The following is a 15,447-nucleotide window of genomic DNA, read 5'->3' on the forward strand; positions in this document are numbered from 1 at the left end:
CGATGTGTGCGGTGCCAGCACTGGGCAGCACACTGGGGAGGTGGCAGTGCTGCCGGCAGGGCGCTGGTGGTGCCAGGGGTGGCCAGGGCGGGCAGCGTGCGGGTCCCTCCCCAGGGCCACCTCACCCACCCTGCCGATGGCAGCTGGCACAACTGGACTTTGAGCCGCTTATCGGCTGGCGGAGGTGCCACCCACAAGGGTGTGTGGGGGCTACACCCAGTCGCTCCCCACCATGGCACCCCCCTGCCAGGGGCACCCGGCACTGGGTGCAGCCCCCCAAACCCCTCGGGGGGACCCGGTGGGTGCTGCCCTGCTGGCTGCCAGGCCCAGGGGCTGGGGGCATCGGGGCACCCCCCCCGGTACTCTGGGGGTGCATGAAAGGGCCCTTTGTGCCTCCCGCCATGGGGAGGGCCTAGGTGCCGTGCCAGGCTGGCAGCACACGGTGGCTCCACGCCTCAGGGCTCGGCGTCACCGTGAGTGCCGGCACCCTTCGCCCAGCCCCGCGTTAATGATCCACCCACCCGCGCTGGTGCTGCCGCCAGCCCCCAGCAGCCACCCCCGGGAGCCCTGCGTGGTGGCGGTGGCAGCGGAGCTGGGGGTCCTGGGCACGGGTGGCCCGGGGGGGCCGGCAGCTCCCTGCCCCGCGCCCCACCCCTCTGTCCCGGCACCCAGATAAGAGCGGCTGTGGGCAGCACCCATTTCCTGGCCGCGGTGTGGGTGGGAGAGCTGGCCGGGACCATGGCCATGGTGACAGTGAACCTCCGTGCTGTGACCTCCTGGGTGGGCATCGCCCGGATCTTTGCCATCGTGTTGTCCTGCCTCGCCTTCAGCTTGGTGGCCTCCACCGGGGACTTTGGGGGTCCCTATGGGACATGGTGCATGTTCACCTGGTGCTTCTGCTTTGCCGTGACGTTGCTGGTGCTGGTGCTGGAGCTGCTGGAGCTCTACTCCAAGCTGCCGCTCTCCTGGGATGACTTCACCTCGGCTTTCTCCATGCTGGCAGCATTGATGGTCTTCACCACCTCAGTGGTCTTCCCCTCCACCTTCATCAGCAGCCCTTGCAGCAGCAGCAAGTGTGCCCGGCAGGCTGTGGCCACCACCGCCTCCTGCCTCTGCTTCCTCGCCTACGCCCTCGAGGTGGGGCTTACCCGTGCCAAGCCAGGGGACATCAGCAGCTTCCTCTCCACTGTCCCTGGGCTCCTCAAGGTCTTTGAAGCCTACGTGGCTTGTCTCATCTTCTCCTTGCTGGATGCCTACAGTTCAGAAGCTGGCCTGCAGTGGTGTGTGGCCGTCTACTCCATCTGCTTCATTGTCACTCTCCTCATCATCATCTTCACCATCGGCCGGTGCCTCACCTACATGCCCTGCCCACTGGAGAAGATGCTGGTGGGCTACAATACCCTGGCCCTGATGATGTACATCACTGCCACTGTTATCTGGCCTCTCTACAGCTTCAGGGGGAAGAGCCGCCCCGACCCCTGCGACAGGAACTGCTGGTGGAACAAGTGCCTGGGGGTCACCTTCCTCACCATCTTCAACCTCATCGCCTACTTGGTGGACCTGGTCTACTCCACCAAGATGGTCTTCATCAGGGCATCTCCCTAAGGGCTGCAGGTGGCCCCGGTGGGGTGAGGGGTGGTGGGACGCGGCTGAGTGCCGGTGCGGGGCTGCCGGTGGAGCTGAGGAAGAGGCTGGACGCCTCGGAAAGCTCCTTCTCCCCACGCCGGAGCAGGGAGCCACAGGGTGCTCCCGGGGGTGCGCTCAGCCCCGTGCCCCAGGGGGCTGAGCCAGGCAGGGGGGGCCGGGGTGCTCCCAGACCCCTGCGGCCAGGGGGGGCTTTGGGATTAAATTGGGTCATTTTTCACTTGCTTCTGACTCCTTTCTTCCCCTTCCCGGCTTTCTGTGGGGCCCTCTTTGGTGGCATGGGTGGCTTAGGAGTGAGAAACGGGGGGCACCGGCAGCAGTCCGGGGGGGCACAGGGCTCCTGCAAATCTTTTCTCCTTGTTGACCGGAGGGAAGCAGGGCATGACTAGGAAAAACCCAACCCGGATGCCTTTGCCTTGGCACCGGCACAGGATCCTGCCGAACAGGTTCGGGAGGAATGCGGCTGCTGGGGGGGCTGAGAGCCCTCCAGGTCCTTGTCACCTGCACCGCCAGGTCCTCATTGCCACCACTGTCCCCCCTGCCCCACGCAGGAACCCCGCTGGGTTTGGTCCCAGCCACGCTGGCAGGAGCCCTGTGCCTGCTGCTTTACCCTTTGGGGGCTGCTGGGGAGTCCCCTGTCTGGGGGGACACAGGGCGGGGGGTGGCTGTCACCCAGTGTCACCCGAGCTGGGGGTGCTGAGACATGTCCCTGGGAGGACGGTGGCATCCCAGGCATACCAGGAAGAAGGCAGCAGAGAGATGCAGGCAGGGGCAGATGTGCCTGGCAGGCAGAGCTCCTGGCACGGCACTCCCGGATGTGGGATGGGTGCCACACAGGGCACCCCGGCCACTTTTGGAGCCACCGTCCCCAGCCCATGCTGCTCACTCTGCCACTGCTTGCCCTGGCCCTAGCCACAGCCTGGGGCCATCCCCACTGCCTCTGGGCTGCTGGAGCTATGGGGCATGCCAGGGCCGTCACGGCTGCCTCTGGGCTCACTGCAGAGTGGGGTCCCCACCACTAAGAGATGGGACAGACCAGCTGCCACCATGGCTGCACCAGAAGGACCCAGCCTGGGACACCATGTGGCACCCATGGGTGGGTGAGTGTGATCTCTGCACCCTATGCCAGGGTCAACATTGTGGAGGGTCCCAGCACTGCCGGTGATGCCAGTGCCATGGGCTGGAGGGCTATGTGACAGGTGTCCTCTTCGCCGGGTCTGTGTCCCCACAGTGGTCATCACCCCGTGGCGCTGGATGAGGTGCCCCCTGCACCCCGGGCAGCGAGGCCGCAGCGTGTCACGGTGCCACACGTGCACAGGGCAGCATGGCACGGCATCCGTGCTGCCGGTAGGGCCGGGGGAGCCACTCGCAGCCTCCCCAGGCTTTGGGAGCAAATAAAGGGAGAACCGCAGCGGGCGGCGCAGCCCGGCCCAGTGCCCAAGCGCGGCTATTTTTAGTGCCCAGGTTGATTGAAATTCATGGAGGAAAGAGGCCGGGGACACGTGGGGACGGTGGCAGCTGAGGAGTTGTGGCGCTTCGTGCCGGTAACGTGTTCGGCTGCGGGTGGCACGCGGGCGGTGCTGGCACAGGGGTGCGGTAAGGCTGGGGGGCTGGGGGCTAGGCTGGCAGTGGGGTGCAGGTGAGAGGGGGTGCAGGAAGAGGTCTGGGGGGCTCCCAGCTCCCCACACCCGGTGGGGTGGGAGAGGCCAGCCTGGGACCCCCATCGGGGCTCTGTGCCTGTGGGACACCCCAGGGTGTCTCCTGGCTGGGGCACACGGCGGCTGCGGAGGGTCCAGCCGAGCCCAGTGGGTGCAGGGACCCCTGGTGCCATGCCGTGCCAGGGGAGCGTCCCAGTGCTGTGCCATGCCGGAGGGCGTCCCATGCTGTGCCCTGGGGCCGGTGCAGTGCCAGGGCTGGTGCTAGTGTGATGCTGGCACAGTGCGGTGCATATGTGGTGCCGGTACAGGTCCTGGTGCCGGTGCGGTGCAGGTGGTGGTGTGGGTGAGGTCCCGGTACTGGTGAGGGTCCCAGTACTGGTGCAGTGCAGTGTGGATGCCAGTGCAGTGTGGGTCCCGGTACCGGTGCAGTACAGGTAGCGGTTTGGGTGAGGGTTCCGGTACGGGTGAGGGTCCCGGTACTGGTGAGAGTCCCAGTACCGGTGCAGTGCAGTGTGGACGCCAGTGCGGTGCAGTGTGGTGCGGGTCCCGGTGCCGGTGCGGTGCACTGCTGGTGTGGGTGCGGATCCCGGTGCCGGTGCAGTGCGGTGCCAGCGCGGTGTGGGTCCCGGTGGTGTTGCGGTGCGGTGTGGATGCCAGTGCAGTGTGGGTCCCGGTGCCGGTGCAGTGCACTGCTGGTGTGAGTGCAGATCCCGGTGCAGGCCCCGGGGACAGTGTAGAGCGGGTCCCGGTGGTGGTGCGGTGCGGTGCCTCTGCCGGTGGGTGTCCCAGTGCGTTGTGATGCCGGTGCGGATCCCGGTGCGGTGCGGTGCCGGTGCGGGTCCCGGTGCGGTGCCGGTGCATTCCTCCCCCTAGGGGTCGGTGTGCCGCGGCGCGGGGGGCGGTGCGGGGGGCGGCGCGCTCCTGCGCACGGCCCGGGACGGCCGGGGCACGGCGGTGGCGGGGAGCGGGCACCGCCGCGGGCCCGGGTGAGTGCGGCCGGGGCGGCGGGGGCGGGGCAGGGCGGGAGGGGAGCGCTGGGGAGCGAGGGCCCGGGCCGTGGGGAGCGGTGCCGGTGCTGCCGGTCCCGGCCCCGCCGTGCCCCCAGTCCGCCGCCGCCCCGGCATCGCCCGCTCGTCCCGGCGGCGCGGCCGGCCGGAGCCCCCGGGCAGCTCTGGGCCGCCCAACACCCCCCCCGCCCCCGGCGGGACATCCGCCTCCCGGGCCAGCCCCAGCCGCCACCCCCCCACCCCGGACCGCTCCGAGCTGCCGCGGTGAGGGGATGGGGCAGGGGCCGCGGCACCCTGGGGTGCCCCGTGCTCACCGGGGGGCCCCGGGGTCCCCCCTCCCTCCCTGCCGCATGCCGGGGCTGCCTCTGCCCCCCGGCCCGGGGCAGTGGGTTCCCGGGGCTGGGTGTGGAAGCCCCCCCGGGGGGGGGTTATGGCTTCCCGCAGCCCGGCACCAGCGCTCAGCCCTCCGCCCTGCCAGCGGGTGCCCCCGTGTCCCCCAGGGACGCTGCTGTGTCCCCCAGTGCCCCCAGGGATGCCCCTGCATCCCCAGCTGGACAAGCTGCCCCCAGACAAGACCCCTTGTGAGCCCCCACTTGCCCCCTCCAAGGCCTGGTCCCCTGTTCAGAGGAGGCTGCGGGGGGGAACTCGCATCCCCTCCCTGCCCCAGGGGGCTGGGGGCCGCAGCCAGGAGCCCCCTGAGCTGCTGCTCTGTTACTCACCCTGGGCATCCCCAGCCCCTGCTGAAGCAGGGTCCGGAGGGGCAAGCAGGGGCTGAGGGGCTGAGCAGGGCAGCCTGGCAGTGCCACTGGCTGGAACGGGTGCTGGGGGGCAGCCCTGGGCTGGGGGCTCCAGCCTAAGGAAGGGACATCCCATGCCAGGGATGTGACCATGGGTGCTCCCTGGGAGCAGCCCCACCGGGCAGGCCAGAGCGTGGGTGCCCAGGGGTGGGTCCCCATGAGCATCGGCAGGCCTGCTCCCACCCCAGTGTCCCTGCAACCCCCTCGCTGCGCTGGACACTGCAGTTGGGTGTGGATGTGGACCCCGAAAGGATGGCACCGTGTTTGGGGGACGACATGTGTGCTCCAAAACGGCTGCCTAGGGAAGCGGGTGCTTGCTTGGCAGGGAAGGGGTTAACGCCAGGGGGCTTTCGGGGTGCCGGGGTGTCCCCAGCCGGGTACACCCAGGCTGCTGCTCACACCGGTGACCTCACGCCACTGCCATGGCAACCGCTCATGAAGTCACCGGTGCTGAGAGCGGGGCGGCTGCCTCCAGCGTGGGGTGATGGGATGGGAGCGTGGGAGGCTGGCAAGCGCCAGCCCCCCCCCCCCCCCCCCCTCACCGCACCCCCCGGGTCCCCCGCAGAATGAGCTGTGCCCCCGCCAGCGTCCACGCCTCCGCCTGACCCCTGCCACCATGCTCATCAAGGAGTACCGCATCTGTATGCCGCTCACCACCGAGGAGGTGAGTGTGGGGCAGGGGGGGTGGTGGGGCTGCCTGTGCCCCCGGGGCCAGGTAGGAAGCAGGGGGGTGTTGGTTGGGAAGAGGGGTGCAGAGGTAGGAGAGCCCCGAGCTCCCTGCCATGGGTGCCAGGGACAGCTGCAGGCACGCACTGATGGAGGAGGCTGTGGGTGGGGGTCCCATACCCGCAGCAGTGGGGTGCCAGGGCATCAGGTCCCTGCCTGGAGAGCGGCTGGGGGACACGGCAACCCCTTTTGGTGTCCCCTCGTGGCACGGCTTGTGGCAGGGACTGTCTGCCTCGGCCGAGCTGCTGAGGTGTGCTTTGGGCTCGCGTGCTCTGTGCGAGTGCTGAGCCGTGTTTTGGGGTGCAGGCAGGGGGGATGTTGCATTCCTGAGCACGGTGACCTTGGGGCACCGAGCCTGATGGCAGCGCAGGGGGCTGCTCGGGGGCAGCCCAATGCCAGCACCATGGGATGAGCCTGCAGGCAAAGGGCACCGGGTGTTTGGGTGCCCGCAGCACCACAGCGCTCAGGGCGGCTGCTCCGATGGGGACCACAGGCTCAATCCCTGCTCCAGCAGGGAGCCTGAATCTCCATCGGCAAACAGTGGTGATGGCTAGCAGCCGGTGGCATCTCCGGCCAAAGGTCGCTCCTGAGCACCTGGAGCTGATGGGGCCGTTTCAGGGAGCAGGGAGGCACGGCAAGGGTGCCCACGGCAGCAGCACCAGCCCTCCCCGGGTGCTGGGTTTGTGTTCGCACCTGGGGAAGGTTTTCAATTAGGCGGAAAGAGGCGATAAGATCGCGCTGGCGGTTAGGGTGATGGATGAGATCTTCAGCAGAACAATAAAACACTTATTGCACAGCCACATCATCAAATACATGCAGACACGTATTTATATCCATATCCATATCTCTTTCTATATTATATATATGGTTTCTCCTGGCTCCCAGGTTGCTTGCTGGGCAGAAAGCCTCTAGGCATTCTGCACGGCACTTGGGCACTGGGGAAGAGCCGGGGGGGGGCAGGATCTGGCCCTCGCCAGGGTGCTGGAGGAGCCCAGGGGCAGAGAGGTGAAACAGGGTACTCCAAGAGACCCCTGCCTGCTGCACGGCCCGGGGTCTGACACCCCTTTGCTCCGTGCCTCAGTTTCCCCTCTCAGTGGTGTGCCTGGAAAGCCATTAGCCCCCAGTGCTGGGGGGGCTCCGGGGCAGGGGTGGCAGTGCTGAGGCCGGGCGCTGTGGTTGCAGTACCGCGTGGGGCAGCTCTACACCATCAGCAAGCACAGTCACCAGGAGAGCGAGAAGGGCGAGGGTGTGGAGGTGGTGAAGAACGAGCCTCACGAGGACCCCATCCACGGCCCTGGCCAGTTCACCGAGAAGCGCGTCCACCTCTCCAGGTGAGGCTGTGGCTTTGGCGAGGGGTGCTGGGTGGAGAGGGGGGCCCCACATCTCTGGGTAAGCACCGTGGTGGGCGGCGTGCGCAGGCAGTGGGTAGCCCCATCCCTCCCTCCAAAATTCCCAGGGAACATCCTTTCTGGGTCCTTGACACCCTGCAGTATGGCTGCGCCCATCTCCCAGGGGTGCCTCTATCTTCAGGGCTGCACCCAAGTCCTGGAGTGCACCCATCTTTGGGGCCTGCACCCGACTTCAGGGGCTGCACCTATCTCTCAGGGTGTGCCCATTCTCCCAGGCATGCACCCATCTTCAGGGACTGCACTCATCACCCAGGGTGCACCCACATCTTCCTAAGGGTGCACCCCTCTCTGGCAGCCGTACCCATCTCCTGGGGTGCACCCATCTTCAGGGCATGCACCCATCTTGTAGGGGTGCACCCCTCTCCCGGTGGGCACCCATCTCTGGGTACCGGTGGGTGCCTGGGCTGCAGCACAGGGCTTGGCAGGGATGCTCCAGCTGCTGCTCAGCCCATCCCTGGGGGTGTCCCTGTGTCCCCACACGCAGCCCCGAGTGCTCGTTGGGCAGCTGCTGGCATCCAGAGCTGCTGTCCCCATGTCCCCGCTGCCAGCTGCGGCACGGGCATCGGCTGCCTCCCCGCCAGGGAGTAGCTGGCGTGAGACGGGCTATTTTTAGCCACAGCACTCACGATTCCCCTCTCGGGGATGGTATTTATAACGCATGCAAATTAATCAAAACCCACCTCCCAGCTCCCCTGGGGGCCTGCCAAGGCCTGATCCTGCCCAGGGAGTGTGGGCAGCTGCAGGGTGCTGGGCAGGGTGGGCAGGGTGCTTGGGGGGGATAGGAGCACCCTGGGGTCCTGGCCCTGCGCTGGTGGAGAGGGTCCTTGGGGAAGGGATGGGATGGGGGTCCCTGGAGGGGAGGTAAGGGTGCCTGGGGAGCAGGTGGGGGTCCTGGGGAGAGGACTGAGGCACTGGGGTGGAGCTGAGGGTCCTGGGGAGGTGGCACGGGTCCCTGTAGGGGGGTTCCTAGGGTGGAGGTGAGGGTCCTGGGGTGGAGGTGAGTATCCTGGGGAGGTGGCATAGGTCCCGGGGGGGGTGGGGGGTGGAGGGGCGGTCCTGGGGTGCAGATGAGGGTTCTGAGGAGGTGGCGGGGGTCTCTGGGGAGGGGTCCCGGGGTGGAGGTGGGGCAGGGGTTCCTGGGGAGTGATGGAGTGCAGGTGAGGGTCCCTGGGGGGATCTTGGGGTGGAGAGTGCATGGGGGGTGCTGGGGTAGAAGTGAGGGTCTCTGGGGAGGGGATGGGGGTCCTGGAGCTGGGGCTGTGCCATGTGGGGCTGTGGCAGAGCAGGGCCAGTGGCACTGGGCAGAGCTGTGCCCACCATCCATGTCCTGCCCTGAGCGGATCCCCCCCTGCCGCCACCCCCTGCAGCAAACTGCCAAGCTGGGCGCGGGCAGTGACCCCCCGCATCTTCTACATCACGGAAAAGGCCTGGAACTACTACCCCTACACCATCACCGGTGAGCCCTGGGCAGGGCGCGGGGACGGGCACCTGGGCACCCTGCCCCTCTCTGGCAGCAGTGGTGGGCTGCCAGGGGAGCCCGGCCATGGCCACTACACACTACCTGCTCTCACCGCTCCCTCTCTCCCCCTTGATGCCATCTGGTGATGCCACCCCGTGATGCTGATGTGCCATGGTGTCCCTGCAGAGTACACGGTAAGGAGATGGCACTGGGGAGACATGGACCCTTCCCCAGCACTTAGCATGGCTGGGGAGGGGGCACTGGGGTGGGTGTCCTCCAGGTCTGGGTGTCCCTTGGGGTCAGCACTGTTAGAGGTGGGCATCCCTTGGGGTTGGGTGTCCCTTGAGGTGGGTGTCCCCCAGGGCTGGGTGTCCCTTGGGGTTAGCGTTTTTAGGGGTGAGTGTCCTTTGGGGTGGGTGTCCTTGGGGCTGGACATTCCTTGGGATTGGGTGTCCTTGGGGCTGGGCATCCCCTGGGGTGCGTGTCCCTCAGGATGGGCATCCCTGGGAGTGGGTGTCCCTCAGGACGGGCGTCCCTTGGGGGCCAGCTGATGGCTGCTCCCTGCAGTGCTCCTTCCTGCCCAAGTTCTCCATTTACATCGAGACCAAGTACGAGGACAACTGCGGGGACAGTGAGAACGTGAGTCTGCACCACAGCTGAGACCTGGCAAACTCATCGGGGGTGGGGGGTGGGGGACGGGACACAGCTATGCAGCTGGTGCCTCTCCGCCTCTCTCCCCTCCCCAGATCTTCCACAGCGATAAAATCCTGGGCGACCACGAGGTCTCCTTCCTGGACATCGCCTTCGACGAGATCCCCGAGCGGTACTACCGCAGCCTGGAGGTAGCACGGCTGGGGGTGGAGTGGGCTCTCCAGGGCCACCTCCTTGTCCCCTGTCCTGGGGGGCTCACGGCCCTGCTCTGCTTCCCCCAGGACCCCCGTTTCTTCAGCTCCACCAAGACGGGCCGGGGGCCGCTGCGGGAGGGCTGGCGCCAGCACACCAAGCCCATCATGTGCTCCTACAAGCTGGTGAGCGTCAAGTTCGAGGTGTGGGGGCTGCAGACGCGGGTGGAGCAGTTCGTGCACAAGGTGAGGGGGGCCCAGGCTGGAGTGGGGGGACACTGGGGGGCAGTGACAGTGTGCTGACCCCTACATTGCATTGCAGGTGATCCGGGACATCCTGCTGATCGGGCACCGGCAGGCTTTCGCCTGGGTGGACGAGTGGTGCGGTGAGTCTGCGGGGCCACCCGGGCGAGGGGGGAACACAGTCTCCAGGGTGGCTGTGGACCCCCAGGGTGGGAGGGGGCTGCAGGTTTAACTGCCGATGCCACTAACCCCATGGGCAGCTACCACTGTTCGCCCGGCTCCCCTGCAACCTGCTGCCTGCTCCCCCTGCTCTGCTCCCCCTGCTCCCATGCCTGCCTGCCCCCCACACGCTGCCCCCTGCGCACTGCCCCCCGCACGCTGCCTGCCCCGCTGCATGCCTGGGGAAGGCTTGGCTGGAGCAGGGGCAAGGGAGAGGAGCCCCAGCATCCCTGCCTGCGCTGCCTGCATGCCTGGTCTGGCAGGGAGACACGCTGCAGGCGGCTGCCACATGCAGACACCGGGCCTGGAGCCCCATGTTTGGCGATGGCCAGCACGGGGGCTGGCATGGGCACGGGGCCGTCCCGGTGAGCGGCTCTCTGCCTTCCAGACATGTCCCTGGAAGAGGTCCGGGCCTTCGAGACTCAGATGCAAGTGGCCACAAACCAAAAGCTGGGGAGCCAGCACCCCTAACCCCCGCTGCTGCCCGCTGCCTGCAGGGGACGGAGACCCTGGACCCCGCCATGCTGCCTGCAGGCGGGTGCAGGTGGGGGGGCTTGTGCACAATGCATGCTGAGCCCCCCCTGCACCCTGCGGCGGAGGGTCCCCCCACTGCCCAGCTGCCCTCCCCTGCCTGTGCTGCCTGTCCATCCCTTCCCTGCTGCTGGCTGGGCTGGTGCTGGAGCGGGGGGCTGGCTGCACCGCCCAGTGTCCCCTTCTCTACCCATCCCCCTGTCCCCAGCCCCTGTCCCCTTCCCCGTCCCCAGCTCGGGGGGAAGCCGGTGAGCAGGGCACGGGTTGCCCCAAGATGACGGGGTGCAGGATGCGGCTGTGCCGAGCGGTCCCAAGCCTGGCTGTGCTCGGCAGGGATGACGATGGAGGAGGTGCGGCGCTACGAGCGGGAGACTCAGGAGGCCACCAACGAGCTCATCGGCCTGGTGGCACCCACCATCTCGGTCAGCGAGGTGGGGCAGCCCACAGCCACGCACTCGGCCCCTGCCAGCGCCCCCTCCACCCCCCTTGGCGACGAGGCCCCCGATTTCCTCACTCCCCCCAAGACTCGCCCGCGCAAGAAGTCGGCGCCGGAGACCCTGACGCTGCCCGCACTGCGGGAACGTGCCAGCGCAGAGTGATGCCGGCAGTGCCGCACCGTGCTACCTCCCCGGCTGGACTGTGCCAGCCCTGCTGCCCACCACGGCCCCTCCAACAGGTGCCAACCCCAGGGAGGGACCCACTGTCGGGGCGCAGGGAGCCCCGGGGGGGTACCAGCCTCTCTGAACCATCACGGGTGCCCAACGTGGGTCCTTGCCAGCACTGCTATGCCAGACCTGCTGGCTGCACGGGGAGGGGACGCCAGGCCAGCAGGGGTCCCTGGCAGCATCGGGCGATGCCACAGGAGCCGGTTTGCTTGGCTCCACCTGCCCGGTTTCTGCAGGGGCTGCCGAAGCTGGCGAGCAGCAGGGCGGCAGCACCCAGTGCCCATGTGCCGTGGCTGCGGTGGGTGCCGGTGCCAGGCTGAGCATCTGCAGAGGCTGGCGGGCAATTCTGCAGCACCATGCTGCAGGGTGGGCACCAGCGCAGGGGCCGAGCACATGTGACAGTGACAGTGACAGCTGGGTGCTGGGCTGGGGCTCCCCGCGGGACCCCAGGGGCTGCACAGCCCCATGCACGGCACGTCCCGCAGTTGGGGTCCCCTTTGCCATCCCTCCAGAGGCTGTGGCTGCCCAAGATGGCTGGGGCAGGCTCAGCCCTCCGTTTTCTTTGGGAAAACAAAGGCCTTTTTGGAAATAAAGCTCAAGACATGTCAGGCAGCTGCTGGCAGTGGTTTATTTGGCACCACGGAGGGGTGCCATGCCTGTGCCGGGGTGCTGCATCCCCTGGGTCTGGATGTGTGCAGTGAGGATGGCTGATCCTGTGATGGGGAGACAGGGTCCTGGGACAGGGCAGAGAGCAGCTGGGGTTTGGGTGGGTAAGGCAGGCAGGACTGGGTCAGCCCAGCACCGGGGCGGTGCCCCCAGCAGCACTGGGCTCCTCTCCCTGCCAGTCATCACCATCCTCCAGCTCCTCGGCGCCTGGCACAGCCGATGCCGCTGGCCCCAGCAGGGTGATATAGTAGGAGCTGCAGTAGACTGGTGCCTTGTTGGGGCTAGAGTAGACCTGCTCGGGCCGGAGTGAGGCAAAGGGGTTGGTGGCGTAGCCCATGATGTGCACCTCGAGCTCCACTAGGATCTGCAGGGAGGACTTCAGCTCCTGCTCGCTGCCGGGAGAGGGGGAGGACGGGCCCGTTACCGGCTGGCAGTGCTGGCATACCGGGGACAGCGGGGCCATGCTTACCTGTAGACAGTGAAGAGGGCGGGCAGGCGGTAGTCCCGCAGCAGCAGGAGGGTGGGCAGCCAGCCTGCCAGCAGGTCTGGGCAGGCGTGGAAACCTGCAGGGACACAGCAGTAACGGTTCCACCTCCCTGCTGTCCCACCCCAGCCCGGGACAAAGCTGGCTCTAACAGCACCCGCTCCGTGCTGGAGACCCCTGGGGTGCATGGTGAAGCTGGCAATAGGGCTTGGAAACCCTTAAGGTGGGTCCTGTCTCCCCACCAGTATGAGGGGCACCCCTGGCGCTGAGTCCTGGGCCACTGCACTGAGACTTGAGGGCAGGGACTCCTTTGGGTGCTGCTCACACCCACTGACCAGCAGGTGGGTGGTGGCGAGTGCCTGGTGGGGGATGAGGCAGCCAAGCCCCAGGGGTTCACCCTAGCTGCCTGTTGTGGCTTGGTGCAAAGCCCTGGGTATGTCCCAGGCCACCAGCAGGCTCAGTCCCAGGCACTGCCAGGCTGCTCAGGGACTACCCTGCACCCTGCCAAGGATGTCCCTCTCGAGGCAGTGGGCTGGCGAGGGGCCAGGCCCCTCTGTGGTGCAGGCACTCACCCGGGTGAAAGCCCACCACCAGGTCAGGGCGGGCAGCCAGCTTGGTCTCCACGTGACTTTCCCAGAAGTCGTGGTAAAGCCCCTTGTAGCTGCTGAGATAGACCCTTCCCCGGGGTGCTGGCTTGGCCAGGGGTGGCCTCATGATGGGTCCATTGACCACATCCACTCCAATCATCACCACCTCCATGCCCCAGTGCCCTGGAAACATCCGCGTCAGCTCATCGTAGTCCGTCAGCCGGGTGTTGAGGGTCTCAACATGGGATGCCCCCACCACGTGCACAGTGAGGGCCTTGGTGAGGGGGTTGATGCCAAAAAGCCGCAGCCCCAAGCCAATGGTGAGCGGCCGCGAGTGGAAGTCAGTGACCAGCCGCCGGACGGATTCGCACAGCTCTCTATCCTCCGGCCGGGGCTTCCCGGCATTGGCCCAGAGGATAGTCATGTACCGCCCAGACAGGATGGCACCCAGCTTCTCCTCCAGCTGCCCCTGCATGGAGAACCAGTCCTCCCAGCCCTCCACATCCCGGGCGGGTTTTGTCCAGGTCTCCGTGGGGAAGGGGATATCTCCTGTGGGGTAGGAAGAAGCGCTGGAGGTCGCAGTGGTGGCCCCACAACCCAGGCTGCCTGTCCCACCTGGGCTGCAGGGGTGCTGGACCCGACCAGGGGAGCTGGAGCCAAGGGTAGAGACCCCACATCCCTCCACAGGACACATGCAGCCTGAGGAGGGGGCGCTCAGGCAGGCTGGGTAGGGACACGCAGGGTGGGAGCAGTGTTCCCTGCCCCACCTGTGAAGATGAGCCACTCCACCAACCGATCCAGGGCCACCAGCTTCAGCTTCTTGCAGAACTTCTTGTGCAGCGGCCAGTTGGCACGCTGGCACACCACGCCGCAGTAGTACACGTTTTGGCACCTGGGGAGAGAGGGACAGCATAGGCAGCCATGGGGGCAGGGGGGCAGGATCCGACCCACCAAGCCTGGCTCCCTGCCACCCCCTCCCAGGGCTGCATCGCTGTTTTGGGGGTGTCCTGTGGATGGAGGTGGGCGCAGGGGCCAGACACCCCCAGCTTTAGCCCAGCCACCGGGCTGGAAGTGAGGGGACAGATCTAGCCCCCATGTGTCAGACCCGCTTCCCCCTCCCGTACCTCTTGCATCGCCGGAGGCTTTTGGGGTCAGGGAGGGCATCGGGGAGCTTCTTGCACTCGGCGCAAAACTTGAAGGTGTCCTCCATCTTCTGGAACATGTCGAAGTAAGTCCGGATGCCAAAATCACTGCCGCTCTTCCTCCCATCCATGGCAGACCTGCAGACATCAGTGGGGTGGGGAGCAGGACCCTCACGGCAGGGCTGATGTCCCCCCTCCAAGGCTGCCAGGATTTTTAGCTCCAGCCAAGAGCATCCTGGCCCGGGGGGGGGGATGGGGAGCTGGGGAGTGGGCTGGTGAGGGGCACACCCAGAAGCCCCATCAGAGCAGCCCACATGTGTGCTGAGCCAGGAAGGTGGGACGAGCCAGGGGAGATGCTCCAGCTGTCAGCACAACACAAGATGCTCTGGCCGGGGAGGGGGAGAAACACACCCATGGCAGCACCCATGGGTGCTCACTCACTTGTAGTCCTCGTAGCTCTTCATGTTGAGCTTCTGGAGGATGACGTGGGACAGCCCCGGTACGTTGTGGTCCATGGCCTGGAAGCCCAGCGAGTCCACGTCGGGAGCAGTCACCGCTGGCTCCTTCATGGGCTTCTTGGGGCGGCTGGTTCTGGTGGCAGTGCCTGCACATTGCTGGGCCATGGCGGCTGCAGGAGAGCGGGGCACAGGCGAGGGGGCAGGTTCGCGGGTCCCAGGCTGCTGTCGGGGTCTCCCACACCGCCCACTGCCCCCACGCCGCCTCCCGCCCGCCATCCAGTTGCTCGTTGCTCCTTGCTCGTCCGGGGAACGGAGGAGGCGGGTGAAGCTGGTGACCGGCCGCACGTCCCTGCTGGCGAGGGGGAGCTGGGCTCAAATGTCAGCCCCGAGGAGATAGTGGCACAGGAGCAGCCGCAGCCCCTCCAGCAGGAATCAGATAGCGGAGCTATTCTGGTCATGCCCTCCCAGGGAACAGGCCAACCCGCTCCAGGGGTCCGGCACCCGCCCCAAAAGCCGCCGGTGGTGGCAGCGGGGTCCCCTGAAACCCCTTCTGCCCTGCAGCTGCCCCCACACTGCACCCCTGGGGGGAGCTGGAGTGGCTGCCCCAGCCACCAGGGCCTCTCCCCTCTGTCCCCATGGGGCCTGCCAGCCCCCTGCTGTGAGGCCTGACCCCGGCCCAGCCTGTGGGGACCCCCAGTCTGCCCCAGGGGTCCCAGTGGGGTGTGAGCGAGCGGCTGGGTGGGCATGGCGACCTCTGCCAGGAGGGGCTGGGGGCCTCGAGTGGGGCTGGGGCAGTAGCTGGACTCCCCGGGGGCACCCCGGGCTGCAGGGGAGGGCATGGTGGCCCTGCAGCACCCCCAGCCGATACGGGAAGGCAGATCGAGGGAACCCCCACCCCACGGGGCGCCCC

The 15,447-nt window shown here is 67.2% G+C and overlaps 3 protein-coding genes across 3 annotated transcripts; 2 read left to right on the plus strand and 1 right to left on the minus strand.

Annotated features, from left to right (window-relative positions):
* The first annotated feature begins 2 nt into the window (after nucleotides 1-2).
* On the plus strand, nucleotides 3-1,864 carry LOC101922317 (myeloid-associated differentiation marker homolog). The gene is given in 2 exon segments (XM_005241059.3): nucleotides 3-439; nucleotides 441-1,864. Coding segments are annotated over 2 exon segments (1,602 nt in total). The 3' UTR covers nucleotides 1,606-1,864.
* Nucleotides 1,865-4,362: 2,498 nt separating this feature from the next.
* LOC101914355 (cytoplasmic phosphatidylinositol transfer protein 1-like) lies at nucleotides 4,363-11,808 on the plus strand. The gene is given in 10 exon segments (XM_005241015.3): nucleotides 4,363-5,612; nucleotides 5,615-5,770; nucleotides 7,015-7,163; nucleotides 8,609-8,697; nucleotides 8,887-8,894; nucleotides 9,268-9,339; nucleotides 9,447-9,542; nucleotides 9,633-9,788; nucleotides 9,865-9,928; nucleotides 10,869-11,808. Coding segments are annotated over 10 exon segments (1,140 nt in total). The 5' UTR covers nucleotides 4,363-5,528; the 3' UTR covers nucleotides 11,135-11,808.
* Nucleotides 11,809-11,816: 8 nt separating this feature from the next.
* Nucleotides 11,817-15,446, minus strand: MSS51 (MSS51 mitochondrial translational activator). Its single transcript, XM_005241058.4, has 6 exons — nucleotides 14,521-15,446; nucleotides 14,062-14,217; nucleotides 13,705-13,829; nucleotides 12,923-13,486; nucleotides 12,336-12,429; nucleotides 11,817-12,258 (listed from the first exon to the last, which is right to left on the minus strand). The coding sequence occupies exons 1-6, from the start codon at nucleotides 14,811-14,813 to the stop codon at nucleotides 11,991-11,993; spliced, it is 1,500 nt and encodes a 499-aa protein (XP_005241115.3). The 5' UTR covers nucleotides 14,814-15,446; the 3' UTR covers nucleotides 11,817-11,990.
* Between the last annotated feature and the right edge of the window lies 1 nt (nucleotide 15,447).

Source organism: Falco peregrinus, chromosome 5 (assembly GCF_023634155.1).
Source record: "Falco peregrinus isolate bFalPer1 chromosome 5, bFalPer1.pri, whole genome shotgun sequence".
In the NCBI taxonomy this organism is placed as follows: domain Eukaryota; kingdom Metazoa; phylum Chordata; class Aves; order Falconiformes; family Falconidae; genus Falco; species Falco peregrinus.